General features: G+C 44.4%; 1 protein-coding gene across 1 annotated transcript in view; it reads right to left on the reverse strand.

Annotated features, from left to right (window-relative positions):
• Positions 1-15,000, reverse strand: part of cpne4a (copine IVa) — a 46,958-nt gene that overhangs the window by 18,434 nt on the left and 13,524 nt on the right. Inside the window, exons 7-8 of the mRNA XM_053327345.1 lie at positions 6,439-6,537; positions 1,394-1,480 (exon numbers count right to left, since the gene is read on the reverse strand). Coding sequence (XP_053183320.1) covers positions 1,394-1,480; positions 6,439-6,537 — 186 coding nt within the window. The remainder of the gene's footprint in view (positions 1-1,393; positions 1,481-6,438; positions 6,538-15,000) is intronic.

Below are 15,000 nucleotides of genomic sequence, written 5' to 3' on the forward strand. Positions count from 1 at the left end.
ACCTGTCCTTTCCTCACTACCTGTCCTTTCCTTTCCTCACTACCTTTCTTTTCCTTTCCTCACTACCTTTCCTTTCCTCGCTACCTGTCCTTTCCTTCTTCCTTCCTCCTCTCCTTTCCTTCCTCCTCTCCTTTCCTTTCCTTTTTCTTCTCCTTTCCTTCCTCCTCTCCTTTCCTTCGTCTTCTCCTTTCATTCTTCCTTTCCTTTCCTCACTACCTTTCTTTTCCTCACTACCTTTCTTTTCCTCACTACCTTTCCTTTCCTCACTACCTCTCCTTTCCTCACTACCTGTCCTTTCCTCACTTCCTGTCCTTTCCTCACTACCTTTCCTTTCCTCACTACCTTTCCTTTCCTTCCCCCTTTCCTTCTTCCTCTCCTCTCCTTTCCTTCCTCCTTCCTCTCCTTTCCTTCCTCCTTCCTCTCCTTTCCTTCCTCCTTTCATTTCCTTCTTCTCCTCATTTCCTTCTTCTTCTCCTTTCCTTCCTCTCCTATCCTTCCTCCTCTCCTTTCTTTCCTCCTCCTCTCCTCTCCTTTCCTTCCTCCTCTCCTTTCCTCTCAGACGTCTCATCCATCAAGTGTAAATTACCTCCCGTCCTTCTCAGACCAGCTCAGTAATGTGTTTCGCCTCCTAGTCAAACGAGCGTTAACCGGTTTCTAAAGTGAGAGCTCTTCACGTGTCGAGTGTCATCAGGTTAAATGTTATCAGACGTTTCCTCCGCCGGCTGGATTCCCTCCAGACTCTGAGGCAGAGCGAGCAGCAGCGTCTGGAGGGAAACGCTCAGAGCTACATCACTACTTCCTGTTAGAGTCTGTAGGAAGCTGCAACTCTGATGGAGCCTCTCACTGATACATAACATGATCCATTTATTAAATCAGTTAAAATTAGGAGGGAAGGAAGGAGGGAAGGAAGGAAGGGAGGAAGGAAAAGAGGGAGGAAAGAAAAAAGGGAGGAAGGAAGGAAGGACCGAGGATTGAAGGAAGGAATGAATGAAGGAAGGAAGAGGGTTGGAAAGCAAGAGAGAACGAGGGAGGCAGAAAAGGAGGAAGGAAGGAAGAAAGGAAGGAAGTAAGGAAGGAAGGAAAAGAGGGAGGAATGAAGGAAGGAAGGAAAAGAGGGAGGGAGGGAGGAAGGACAGAGGAAAGAAGGAAGGAAGGAAGGAAGGAAAGTAGGGAGGGAGGAAGGAAAGAAGGAAAAGAGGGAGAAAGGAAGGAAGGAAAGGTAGGGAGGAAGGATGGAGGAAAGAGGGAGGGAAGGAAGGAAAGAAGGAAGGAAAAGAGGGAAGAAGGAAGAGGGGTGTAAAGAAAGAGAGAAGGAGGGAGGCAGGAAAGGAGGAAGGAAGGAAGCAAGGAAGGAAGGAAGGAAGGGAGGGAGGGAGGAACAGATAATAGTCACCTTGCACTGGTTGAGAATGACGATCCCAGAGTTTTTGTAATTCTTCTTCTTCACTTTATATTTGGGGTTTATGCACGGCCACTGAACCTGAACACAAACAAACAGAACAGGAAGTGACATCATCATCATCAGAAAAGAGAGCTCAGACAGATTTCATCATCCTTCAAACTCAATAATATCAGTAGTTAACCGTAATGAAAGGAAAGAAGGAAGGAAAAGAGGGAGGAAGGAAAGGAAGGAAGGAAAAGAGGGAGGAAGGAAGGAAGGAAGGAAGGAAGGAAGGAATGGAAGGAGGAAGGAAAGGAGGGAAGTAAGGAGGAAGGAAAAGAGGGAGGAATGAAGGAAGGAAGGAAAAGAGGGAGGAATGAAGGAAGGAAAGGTAGGGAGGAAGGGTGGAGGAAAAAATGAAGGAAGGAAGGAAAGAAGGCAGGGGGGTGGAAAGAAAGAGAGAAGGAAGGAAGTAAGGAAGGAAGGAAGAAGGAAGGAAGGGAGGAAAAGAGGGAGGAAGGGAGGATGGACGGAGGATGGAAGGAAGGAAGGAAGAAGGAAGGAAAAGGGTAGTAGTATTTTACCGTAATGAATGTAATATTAGTAGTTTACTGTAATGAATGTAATATGAGGCGTTTTGACTCAGTTTGACTCAGAGTATAAATACAGAGCTGGAGATGTGAAGAGTCCATTAAGGTTTTTTTTTTACCCATTTCAAACCTTTTATGCCTCATAGAGCAGAAACAGAAACGCTGGACGATTAATCGAGTTCGTGGAGAATAATCTCAAGTTAAAGCAGTAATGAGATTAAATCAGCTGCAGACAGAAGACGGTGAACATCTGGCCTGAACCGCAGCTTTATATTCATGAAGCACATAAACACAATCCTTCAGTTGCCCAAACGAGACCGCCGAGGATTCACAGCGTAACCGTGGTAACCGTGGCGACCGTGCGACTGTGTTTGAGTCGGAGTGGGACGACGAAGACGAAGAGGAAGAGGAAGCTCTCTGGAGGCTTCAGCTCAGAGTCGTGTGTCAGCGGTGGAAATAAAAAGGTGAACAGAAGAAAAGGAGGGAGGGAGAAAGAAGAAAGGAAGGATGGAGGAAGGGAGGAAAGGAGGGAGGGACAAAGAATGAAGGAAAGGAAGGAGGAAAGAAGGAAGGAGGAAAGAAGGAAGGAAGGTATGAAGGGAGAAAGAAGGAAGGAAGGAAGGGGAAATAGGAGTAGGAAGAAAAGGAGGAAGAGGAGAAAGAGAGGGAGAAAGAAGGAAGGAAAGAAGGAAGGTATGAAGGAGGAGGAAGAGGAGGAGGAGGAAGGGTTAATGAAGGTGTGGTATTATTTCACTCTGGAGATGTTTGGACTCCTCATCACTGATAATGAGACAGCTGAGGAACCTTCCTCCTTTTCTTCCCCATCTTTCCCCTCTTCCTCCTCCTCCTCCTCCTCTTCCTCCTCTTTTCCCTCCTTTTCTTCCTCCTCCTCTTCCTCCATCTCTTTCCCCTCCTCTTCCTCTCCTCCTCTTCCTCCCCCTCCTACTCCTCTTCCCCGTCCCCCTCCTCCTTCTTTTCTTCCTCCTCCTCCTCCTCTTTCCCCTTCTTTTCTTCCTCCTCCTCTTCCTCCATCTCTTTCCCCTCTTCCTTCTCTTCCTCCTCTCCCTCCTTCTCTTTCCCCTCCTTTTCTTCCTCCACCCCCCATCCTCCTCCTCCCCCTCCTCTTCGTCTTCCTTTTCTTCCTCCTCTCTTCCACCTCCTCCTCCTCTTCTTCCCCCTCCTCCTCCTCCTCCTCCTCCCCCCCTCTTCTTCCCTTCCTCCTCTTCTTGCCCTCCTCCTCCTCTTCTTCCCCCTCCTTCTCTTCCTCCTCCTCTTCCTCTTCTTCCCCCTCCTCCTCTTCCTCCTTCTCCTCCTCTTCCCCTTCACCCTCCTCTTCCCCCTCTCCCTCCTCCTTTAATTCAACAGTTTAATGAGCGTCTCCTCTGACAGCTGCGTCTTCATCAGCTCGTCCTCCTCTGACAGTGAGCAGTAATTACATCACACCGTCTGTCCAAATAAATAAATAAATAAATAAATAAATATAAACTCTCTTCTTCTCTTCTTTCCTCCGTCGCTGAGCTTTTAAACCTCACGCTGCTAATTGGTGTTTTCATGCAGACCTGAAAGTGAGATCAGCTCATTTCTGTTTAAACTGTCCTGAGGGCTAATGAGCCGTTAGCCGTTAGCTGTTAGCCGTTAGCGTCGCAGCTGCAGGCTAACGCTGGTTAATCAGCCTAAAGGGGCAGTTCACCATTTCACCATTAAGTCCCACACGCCTTCAATTTTCACTGTTTATGTTAAAAGTAGGGCATTCAAACGATTAATTTTTAAATCGAGATTAATCGCAGAATTTCCATAGTTAATCGCTAGGAAAGGAAAGGAGGAAGCAGGGAGGGAGGGAGGAAAAGAGTAAGGAAGGAAGAAAAGAAGGAAGGAAGGAAGGAAGAAATGAGGAAGGATAGGAGTAAGGAGGGAGGGGGGGAGGAAAAGAGTAAGGAAGGAAGAAAAGGAAGGAAGGAAGGAAGGAATGAGGAAGGATAGGAGTAAGGAGGGAGGGGGGGAGGAAAAGAGGAAGGAAGGAAGGAAAGGAGGAAGGAGGGAGGGAGGGAGGAAGGAAAAGAGGAAGAAAGTAAGGAGAGAAGGAAGGAAGGAAAGGGGTAAGGTGGGAAAGAGTAAGGAAAAGAGGAAAGAAGGAAGGAAGGAAGGAAAGAAGGAAAGATGGAAGGAAGGAAGGAAGGAAGGAAGGAAGAAAGGAAAGGAAGGAAGGAGGGAAGGAAGGAAGGAAGGAAGGAAGGAAGGAGTGAAGGAAGGAAGGAAGGAAGGAAGGAAGGAAGGAAGGAAGCAGTTCACCATTTTACCATTAAGTCCCACATACAATGCATATGGACAGGATTCACACCCCCTTCAATTTTCACTGTTTATGTTAAAAGTAGGGCTGTCAAACGATTAATTTTTTTAATCGAGATTAATTGCATAATTTCCATAGTTAATCGCTAGGAAAGGAAAGGAGGAAGGAGGGAGGGAGAGAGGAAAAGAGAAAGGAAGGAAGGAAAGAAGGAAGGAAGGAATGAGGAAGGATAGGAGTAAGAAGGGAGGGAGGGAGGAAAAGAGGAAGGAAGGAAGGATGTCATCCTGTAATCAGCTGTTTATTGCCGACTCAGAGCTTCAGTTCTGGTCCTCCTCTTGTTGTCACGTAATTTATTATTTTTTCACTGTGCTTCATGTTTGATACACGTTGTCGTCTGACTCGTTCATAGGAGAGAACGGGAGAGTTCACTCAGTAGGTTTTAATTCAAAGCAAGACGTACAATGACAGAACGAGGTAGATTACTCCAGTAAAAGTAAGACTTAGTTTAATAACTTAGAAGTCTCCAAATGACTTACTTTAACGAATTTGGTTAGTTTATATAATGCAGATTTGTAAAATATTATTTTTATGAGGGTCACAGTCACAGACTGTAGAAACTTAGCACGCTGGATGTAAACTAATATTAAGCCCATAGCCTATTCATTATAATGTCCATGAACATAAACTGAGTAATAATGATAAAATAATACACAATAAATGGTCGGATTGGGAACCCATATATGCATAATGTCTCCACGTTGCATTTAGTGTTGCTTGAAATGACCCGAACCCTAACCCTGCCCCCCCCGAACCCTGACCCAGGGCTCAGCTAGTGTTGCCTTTTAAAATTTGTCTATTTCCCGGGATTCCTGGAAAATTGGCTCCCCTCTCTCCCTCCAGGAACCAGCTTGAAGGTGTAGAAGCATTTCAATGATGGAGAGAAAGACATGGACGGCAGCTGAGTTCAATAAAAAGGTCTGAATACTTGGAGGCTGCAACATAATAAATACTTTCCATATGAATCTCATATTACTGAAATGTGTCATTTCCATTCAGTCACATATGAAGAGTGTGGGGGTTTAATATGAGTCACATCATTTCCACTCATCATATTCTGAGTTATTAAACAATGAATATACAATCAGAATATCAATAAATAAATATTAACACGATGAGCCAGCAGGAACTAACGATACGTGGATTTAATGAGCAACGAGACAATAACATCCATGCTAAACGTGTTTAAGATTGATTTTAGTTTGAAATTCCCCTGGCACGGAAGGAAGGAAGGAAGGAGGGAAAGAAGAGGAGAAAGGAAGGAAGGAGGGAAGGAGGCAGGGAAGGAAGGAGGGAACGAAAAAAGGAAAGAAGGAGGGAGGAAAGGAGGAAAGGAGGAGGGAAGGAAGAAAGGAAGGAGGGAGGGAAGAAAGGAAGGAAAGGAGGAAAGAAGGAGAGAGGGTGGAAAGGAAGGGAGGAAAGGAAGGAAGGAGGGAAGGAAGGAAGTAAGGAAGGAAGGAAGGAAGGAAGGAAGGAAGGAAGGAGGGAAGGAAAAAAAGGAAAGAAGGAGGGAGGGAGGAAGGACAGACGGAAGGGAGGATAGGAGGAAAGAAGGAGGGAGGGAGGAAAGGAAGGAAGGAAGGAAGGAAGGAAGGAAAGAAAGAGGGAAGGAAAGAAGGAAATTAGGAGGGAGGGAGGAAGGACAGACGGAAGGGAGGATAGGAGGAAAGAAGGAGGGAGGGAGGAAAGGAAGGAAGGAAGGAGGGAAGGAAAAAAGGAAAGAAGGAGGGAGGGAGGGAGGGAGGAAAGGAAACGAAGGAAGGAAGGAAGGAAGGAGAGAAGGAGGGAAGGAAAGAAGGAAATTAGGAGGGAGGGAGGAAGGACAGACGGAAGGGAGGATAGGAGGAAAGAAGGAGGGAGGGAGGAAAGGAAGGAAGGAAGGAGGGAAGGAAAAAAGGAAAGAAGGAGGGAGGGAGGGAGGGAGGGAGGGAGGAAAGGAAACGAAGGAAGGAAGGAAGGAAGGAGGGAAGGAAGGAGGGAGGGAGAAAGGAATGAAGGAAGGAAGGAAGGAGGGAGGGAAGGAGGGAGGGAGAAAGGAATGAAGGAAGGAAGGAAGGAGGGAGGGAAGGAGGGAAGGAAGGAGGGAGGGAGAAAGGAATGGAAGGAAAGAAAGATCATCATACCTGTCTCCCATCGATGGCTCCTCTCATCTCTTTAAACGTGGCCTCGAACTCTCCGATGTAGTCGTGTTTCCCGTTGGAGTCCCAGTCCCACACGGTGCACTGTGGACAAAATAACAGGAACGCCTCTCTCTTAATGACCGCTGTGAAGATCAAAAAGCTTGTTCTTTGTTTTTATAAATGAGATTTCACACAATCTGAAAACAGGTTTTAGTTTGTGGCTCACAGCTGGAAACAGAGAATTAAAAGATCAGAACAGATTTTATTGGCATTGTAATTATTCTCCTGTCTTCTTCAGTCTTGGATGTTTTAATTTTAAAGTCTGTGTGAAGAGTAAAGTAAGAATAAATATGTGTTCTGAGTTTGACATACCACAGAAAAGTGTGTTGTTAACCACCCTGCCAAATTTGAATGATTAAAAAAATCACCAAATATATGAAATTAGGCTTCAAAGTTGTGTAAAAATCAGCCTCTTTCTCTGCTACCAAACGCTGAAGCCCCGCCCCCTACCAAGTGTCACCTGTCAATCAAAGTCACCACCTCTACCAGAAACATGGACGCTCAGCTGATCTCAGCTGCTAGCCAGAGGAACCAGAGGAACCAGAGGAACCAGAGGAACCAGTGGAACCAGTGGAACCAGAGGAACCAGAGGACCCAGAGGACTCAAGGGACCAGTGGAACCAGTGGAGCCAGAGGAACCAGAGGAACCAGCCAGAGGAACCAGTGGAACCAGAGGAACCAGTGGAGCCAGAGGAACTAGTGGAGCCAGAGGAACCAGAGGAACCAACCAGAGGAACCAGTGGAACCAGAGGAACCAGTGGAGCCAGAGGAACTAGTGGAGCCAGAGGAACCAAAGGAACCAGAGGAACCAGTGGAACCAGAGGAACTAGTGGAGCCAGAGGAACCAAAGGAACCAGAGGAACCAGTGGAACCAGAGGAACCAGAGGAACCAGTGGAACCAGAGGAACCAGAGGAACCAGTGGAACCAGAGGAACCAGCAGCACTGGGAGCAGAGCGAGCAACAGGAAGAGAATAAATCAGGACTGAATCCAGGACGGTCTGATCGGAGCGCTGACAGTCTCACAGAGAGAAGAAGAAGACCACAAGCTCATGAATATACAGAACACACACGCGCACACACACACACAGCCTCGTGCTCCAGTTCTCACTCTGGTGATTTAATGTTTTCATATATTCATGGAGGAGCAAGTGGGCCATTTACTGTGTGTGTGTGTGTGTGTGTGTGTGTGTGTGTGTGTGTGTGTGTGTGTGTGCGTGTGTGTGTGTTCCTGTATTACAGAACAGAACACCCTCACATTTTTAATCCTGAACTGTGAGCTAAGAACATTTTTCTTAATATATAATCTAAATATAAAAGCTGACTTACTGAGTGAATATGACTTCCTCTTATTGTAGAAGAAGAAGAATCAACTCTACTCCAACATTTATTATTTTAAGAACACATTTTGTCCTACTGAACTCTAAAAAATGTTAAAATTCAACCTCAGCTATCCTGCTATGAAACAATCTGCCTTTCAAATTAAGGTGCACTGCTAATACAGTAATTACGGCAGTGCAGTCAAATCCAAACAAATGCCTTTAGACTACCGTAATTACTGTAGTAGCAGCACAACTAAACAGTCCCACTCAAATTTAGTTGATTTTGTGTGTGTGTGTAACTGTGTGTGTGTGTAATCCTTCCTTCCATCTTTCCTGTTATCTTTCTTCCTTCATTCTGTCCTTCCTTCTATCTGTCTGTCCTTCCTTCCTTCCATCCTTCCTTCATTCTGTCCTTTCTTCTATCTGTCTGTCCTTCCTTCCTCCCTTCATTCTGTCCTTCCTTCTATCTGTCTGTCCTTCCTTCCTTCCATCCTTCCTTCATTCTGTCCATCCTTTCTTCCTTCCTTCCTCCCTTTCTTCCTTCATTCTGTCCATCCTTCCTTCCTCCCTTTCTTCCTTCCTTCCTTCCATCTTTCCTTCATCCCTTTCTTCCATTTTTCCTTCCTTCCTTCCATCTTTCCTTCATCCCTTTTTTCCATTTTTCCATCCATTTTTCCTTCCTTCCTTTCCTTTCTTCCCTCTTTTCTTTCCTCCCTCCTTCCTTCCATCTTTCCTTCTACCTTTCTTCCTTCTATCTGTCCGTCCTTCCTTCCTTCCTTCATTCTGTCTGTCCTTTCTTTCTTCCTTCCATCTTTCCTTCATCCCTTTCTTCCATTTTTCCTTCCTTCCTTCCTTCCTTTCTTCCTTCATTCTGCCCTTCCTTCTATCTGTCCGTCCGTCCTTCCTTCCTTCATTCTGTCCATCCTTCCTTCCTTCCTTCCATCTTTCCTTCATCCCTTTCTTCCATTTTTCCTTCCTTCCTTCCTTCCTTTCTTCCTTCATTCTGCCCTTCCTTCTATCTGTCCGTCCGTCCTTCCTTCCTTCATTCTGTCCATCCTTCCTTCCTTCCTTCCATCTTTCCTTCATCCCTTATAAGGCGTGCAGCAGGAAATCACACATCTGAGACGGTAGTGCAGGACTCAGAGGTGAGATCTCCTCAGCTGCTAATTTACTGATATATTTTCCTCCTCTGGTCTTTGGCTGAGCAGATGAAGCTGTGAGTGTGACAGCTCATTAAAAGTCTCCGTGTTTCCTCTCAGGTAGATAAACGGAGCGCTGCGGAGAACCTTTACTTCCTCTTTAAACCTCCATGCTTCTGTTAATTTGTGTGAAGAGTCACAGAGAGGAGATGAAGACGAAGATGAAGAAGAAGAAGAAGAAGAAGTCGCTGCTGTCCTGATGTTCGGTTTAATGAGGAGGGACACACACACGCACACACACACACTAATATATGCACACAGTACGATAACACACACTCATCCACACACAGTTACACACACACATACTAATATATGCTTACAGTACAATAACACACACACACACAGTTACACACACACACACACACACACACACAGCTACACACACACACACACACACAGTCACACACACACACACACAGCTACACACACACACACACACACACACAGTCACACACACACACACACACACAGTCACACACACACACACAGCTACACACACACACACACACACACACACAGCTACACACACACACACACACACACACACACAGTCACACACACACACACAGTCACACACACACACACACACACACACACACACACACACACACACACAGTCACACACACACATACACAGTCACACACACACACACACACACAGCTACATACACACACACACAGTCACACACACACACAGTACAGTAACACACACTCATCCACACACAGTCTTCCTGTCGTCTAATTGGCTCGTTCCTCCTCTTGACTCTTGTTGATCTGAACAAGCAACACTTCCACGTTTATTTCCCGCCTACACATTTAATCTCAGTTTAGCTTCTAAAACGTCTGAATCCACTTTTATTATGCCCCCCTCAACCGTTTGGTAGAGCACATTTTGAGACTTGATATCATGTTGAAAAAAAAAAATAAAAAAACTTTCACCTGATTGAACCATCTCTACCATTTGGCTAGCAGATGTTATGCACAAAACAACCACTAGATGCCACTGTGTTGCTGTTCAGCATGGTTTTTCAATCGGCTTCCTAACAGGAAGTGAAAATTGGAAAATTCACTCCTCAGATCTTTGGTGATTTTGGTCAACTTTTCGGAGGTAAGCATATTATTTTTACATACTATAGTATCAGAAGACTTGCTTAACAGAATGATGAAAGTTGTTGCACAAAAAAAATCTTAGAAAGGGTCTAAATATTTTTTTGAAAAACGTGTAACCAAATGGTTGAATTGGCCTTGTATAGTAAAAGTTAGCCACATTATTGTTTCACAGTTTCAGAGATATTTTCAAAGAAAACATGGTAAATAATTGGTATATTAATGGTACTATGACTAATACTTGTAGTACTTCTTATTTCATGGATATGTGATTAGCTTTATGATTTTTTCACAGTTTCAGAGCCATTTTGAAAGAAAATCAATCCTCAATCCTCTAGATTCATAGTATTACTACTACTAGTAGTAGTACTCCTAATTTCAGCTCAGATATTTGCAAACTAACATAATTCTAACATTCTAGCATGTATTTCATTTCAATTTCCCTTCTATTTTAGAATTGATAGATGGATGCTAAACTTTTTTATGGAACAAGGCCCCACAATCGTCTGGCTGTGATACCAGCAAATCCCCAAGAATCAGACGCGGAGGATCTAAGTGATGATGACGACGAAATACTCGATCCAGACTATCTGCCCACGCTAGCAGAAGCATGTCCCTTTGAGTCACTGGATGAAGAGGAAGCCCCCACAAGCACATCTTCGCCACCACCTCCCTGTAGGAAGAGAAGAGGGAAAAACACCCTGAGAGTAATATCCGTGGAGGAGGTAGAAGAGGAGATCCCTCGCCCTAGTTCAGGCCCAAAGAAAGGCAGAGAGAGTAACTGGGAGAAACAAGATATTGAGCCATTCCAGGTTCCCGATCCAAGCTTTGAAGCCCCAGATGAAGTGAAGACACCCTTCCAGTATTTCAAGACACTCTTCACTGACAAGATAATAGAACATATCACTCACCATACAAACCTCTACTCTGCCCAGGAGTTGGGAGATCCAATCAAGACAAACTGTGAAGAGATAGAAGATTTCCTGGCAATGCTACTGTTCATGGGTGTTTTCAACTTCCCAGCCATGGAAGACTACTGGCGCAGAGAGTCACATTTCGACTTGGTAGCTGACATCATGTCAAAGAATAGATTCAAGCAGTTACGCCGCTTTATTCACTTCAGTGATAATCAGCAGTGTAATGACAGTCCAGACAGGTTCTACAAAATCCGCCCACTCTTCGAGATGCTTCGTCAGCACTGCCTCCAGATCCCTTCCACCTTCAAGCACAGTGTGGATGAGGTCATGGTAGCATATAAGGGCACAAGGGCAGGCACTCTCCGCCAGTATATCTCAAACAAACCAGACAAGTGGGGTTTTAAACTGTTCTGCCGGGCCAGCTCCTCTGGCATCATTCATGACATGCTGCTCTATCAAGGGGCATCCACGTTTTTCAACATTGACCGAAGTGAGCAGGAGCAGGAGCTACTTCTAGGGGCCAAAGTGGTGACAACGCTCTGCAAAACTATAGCTTTGCCTCGGCTTTCAGTCGTCTTCTGTGATACCTATTTCACCAGTTTCAGCTTGATCCAGAATGTCCACTCAGCAGTGGGTGTCAAGTGCATCGGCACTGTTCGGCCCAACCGCACCGGGGGAACTCCCTTGATGACAGATAAGGAGCTGATGAAGAAAGGGCGTGGAGCTTTTGACTACAGATCTTCTGAAGGGATCGTCGCAGTCAAATGGTTTTGACAACAAATGTGTCAGCCTTCTAAGCAATGCCTGTGGAGTCGAGCCTCTTTCGACCGTCAAGCGGTGGAGCAAAGAGGCTAAGGCAAAGATAGCCATCCCATGCCCCTCACTCATTCCTGCCTACAATGAGCATATGGCCAACACAGGAAATGGACAAGACATTGACATTTTGCATTACGTTTTTTTGTTTTTCTTAGATTTATCATCTGGTTTTGTGTATTGTTCATTTTCCAACAAAGGTGTTAAGTATGTAAGCATAAGCAAAACTGAGTTTTATTTCAGTTTAAAACATCAAAATCTATGATTTTTGTAGAAAATGCACTTTTACCATAAGTGGCCGGCTCAACCGTTTGGCAGATCTTTATAAAAATAAAACTGTGTGGTCAGTTAAAAAAAAAAAGTGTTTGTTGTTATTTGTGTCACAATAAACCAAAAAATGCAAAAAAAATAATAATACAGGTAATTTAAAGGTAAAAATAATTTTTCCATAGCTTTTGTCTTGGTCTGGCTTTTAAAGGGTTAACGGTGACAAAAAAAGAGTCTCAGCACTAAGAGCAAGATTCACAGGGTTGAACTCAAGAGTTTAACCCTGCTATTACGTTATCGTAATAATCGGCCGTCATTATGTTATTGGTCGTTATTACGTTATCAGCCGTTATTACGTTATCAGCCGTTATTATGTTATCAGCCGTTATTACGTTACCGACCGTTATTACGTTACCGACCGTTATTACATTATCGGTCGTTATTACGTTACTGACCGTTATTGCGTTATCGGTCGTTATTACGTTATCAGCCGTTATTACGTTATCAGCCGTTATTACGTTACCGACCGTTATTACGTTACCGACCATTATTACACTATCGGTCGTTATTACGTTATCGGCCGCTATGATGTTATCAGCCGTTATTACGTTATCGACCGTTATTACGTTATCGACCGTTATTACGTTATTAGTCGTTATTACGTTATCGGCCATTATCATGTTACCGACCGTTATTACGTTATCGGCCGCTATTATGTTATCTGCTGTTATTACGTTATTAGCCGTTATCACGTTATCGGCCGTTATTACGTTATTAGCCGTTATCAGCCGTTATTACGTTATTAGCCGTCAGTGTTTCCCACAGATCTGAAGGCAATGTGTGGTGGTACGCCGGCGGCCGGCGTGGGGGGGGTTTGGTAAACTGGCCGACCGGGGGGGAGGGGGGGGGGATTAATAAAATGATGGAGACACACGCGGTGTGCACGGAGGGGAGGGGCTCTGTGTGTTAGTGTGTGTAGGCTATGTGAGAGAGACGGAAGGGGAAAGGAAATGCAGCTTAACGAATACGATGCGTATTTTTTAAATAGCGTTAAAAAAATAATTAATAACCAAACACAATATGTGGCGGCCGGTGTTGAATCTGTGGCGCAACGCCACGGATTAGTCTATGTGTGGGAAACACTGGCCGTTATCACATTATCGGTCGTTATTACGTTATCGGCCGCTATTATGTTATCAGCCGTTATTAGGTTATCGACCGTTATTACGTTATTAGTCGTTATTACGTTATCGGCCATTATCATGTTACCGACCGTTATTACGTTATCGGCCGTTATTACATTATCGGTCGTTATTACGTTACTGACCGTTATTGCGTTATCGGTCGTTATTACGTTATCAGCCGTTATTACGTTACCGACCGTTATTACGTTACCGACCATTATTACACTATCGGTCGTTATTACGTTATCGGCCGCTATGATGTTATCAGCCGTTATCACGTTATCGACCGTTATTACGTTATCGACCGTTATTACGTTATTAGTCGTTATTACGTTATCGGCCATTATCATGTTACCGACCGTTATTACGTTATCGGCCGCTATTATGTTATCTGCTGTTATTACGTTATTAGCCGTTATCACGTTATCGGCCGTTATTACGTTATTAGCCGTCAGTGTTTCCCACAGATCTGAAGGCAATGTGTGGTGGTACGCCAGCGGCCGGCGTGGGGGGGTTTTGGTAAACTGGCCGACCGGGGGGGGGGGAGGGATTAATAAAATGATGGAGACACACGCGGTGTGCACGGAGGGGAGGGGCTCTGTGTGTTAGTGTGTGTAGGCTATGTGAGAGAGACGGAAGGGGAAAGGAAATGCAGCTTAACGAATACGATGCGTATTTTTTAAATAGCGTTAAAAAAATAATTAATAACCAAACACAATATGTGGCGGCCGGTGTTGAATCTGTGGCGCAACGCCACGGATTAGTCTATGTGTGGGAAACACTGGCCGTTATCACATTATCGGTCGTTATTACGTTATCGGCCGCTATTATGTTATCAGCCGTTATTAGGTTATCGACCGTTATTACGTTATTAGTCGTTATTACGTTATCGGCCATTATCATGTTACCGACCGTTATTACGTTATCGGCCGTTATTAAGTTATTAGCCGTTATCACGTTATCGGCCGTTATTACGTTATCGTTTGTTATTATGTTATCGGTCGTTATCACGTTATTACGTTATCGGCTGTTATTACGTTATCGGTCGTTATTAAGTTTTCGGCCGTTATTACGTTATCGGTCGTTATTATGTTTTCGGCCGTCATTACGTTATCGGTCATTATTACGTAATCGGCCATTATTTCGTTATTATGTTATCGGCCATTATCACGTTATCGGGCGTTATTACATTATCGGCCGTTATTACGTTATCGGTCGTTATTACGTTATCGGCCGTTATTACGTTATCGGCCGTTATTACGTTATCGGCCGTTATTACGTTATCGGCCGTTATTACATTATCGGCCCGTTAGCACTAAGCGCATGATTCACAGGGTTGAACTCAGAGTTTTAATTTACATGGAATAAAGCAACCAGAATCACATTTCCTTTAAAAGACAGTACATTGATGTGTCATTGTGCTAAATGGACTGAACTTATTGCTCAGGAGCCGGGAATCGAACGTCCGATCTTCTGATTGGTGGACGACCCGCTCTACCACTCAATGATAACGGCGTATATTTCATTGATGAGAAGAAATAATTAATTATAGTCCCGATGTTTGATTAGTAACCATTTATCTTCTTTACTAATTTAGTTTTAATAATTATACAGTTTGTGCAGAAACAGCAGATTTCTTTATGTAACTAAAACATGAATTTAGTCTTTAAGGACTGTAGAAGCTGATAACGTAATAAC

This window comes from Scomber japonicus, chromosome 10 (assembly GCF_027409825.1).
Source record: "Scomber japonicus isolate fScoJap1 chromosome 10, fScoJap1.pri, whole genome shotgun sequence".
Classification (NCBI taxonomy): Eukaryota; Metazoa; Chordata; class Actinopteri; order Scombriformes; family Scombridae; genus Scomber; species Scomber japonicus.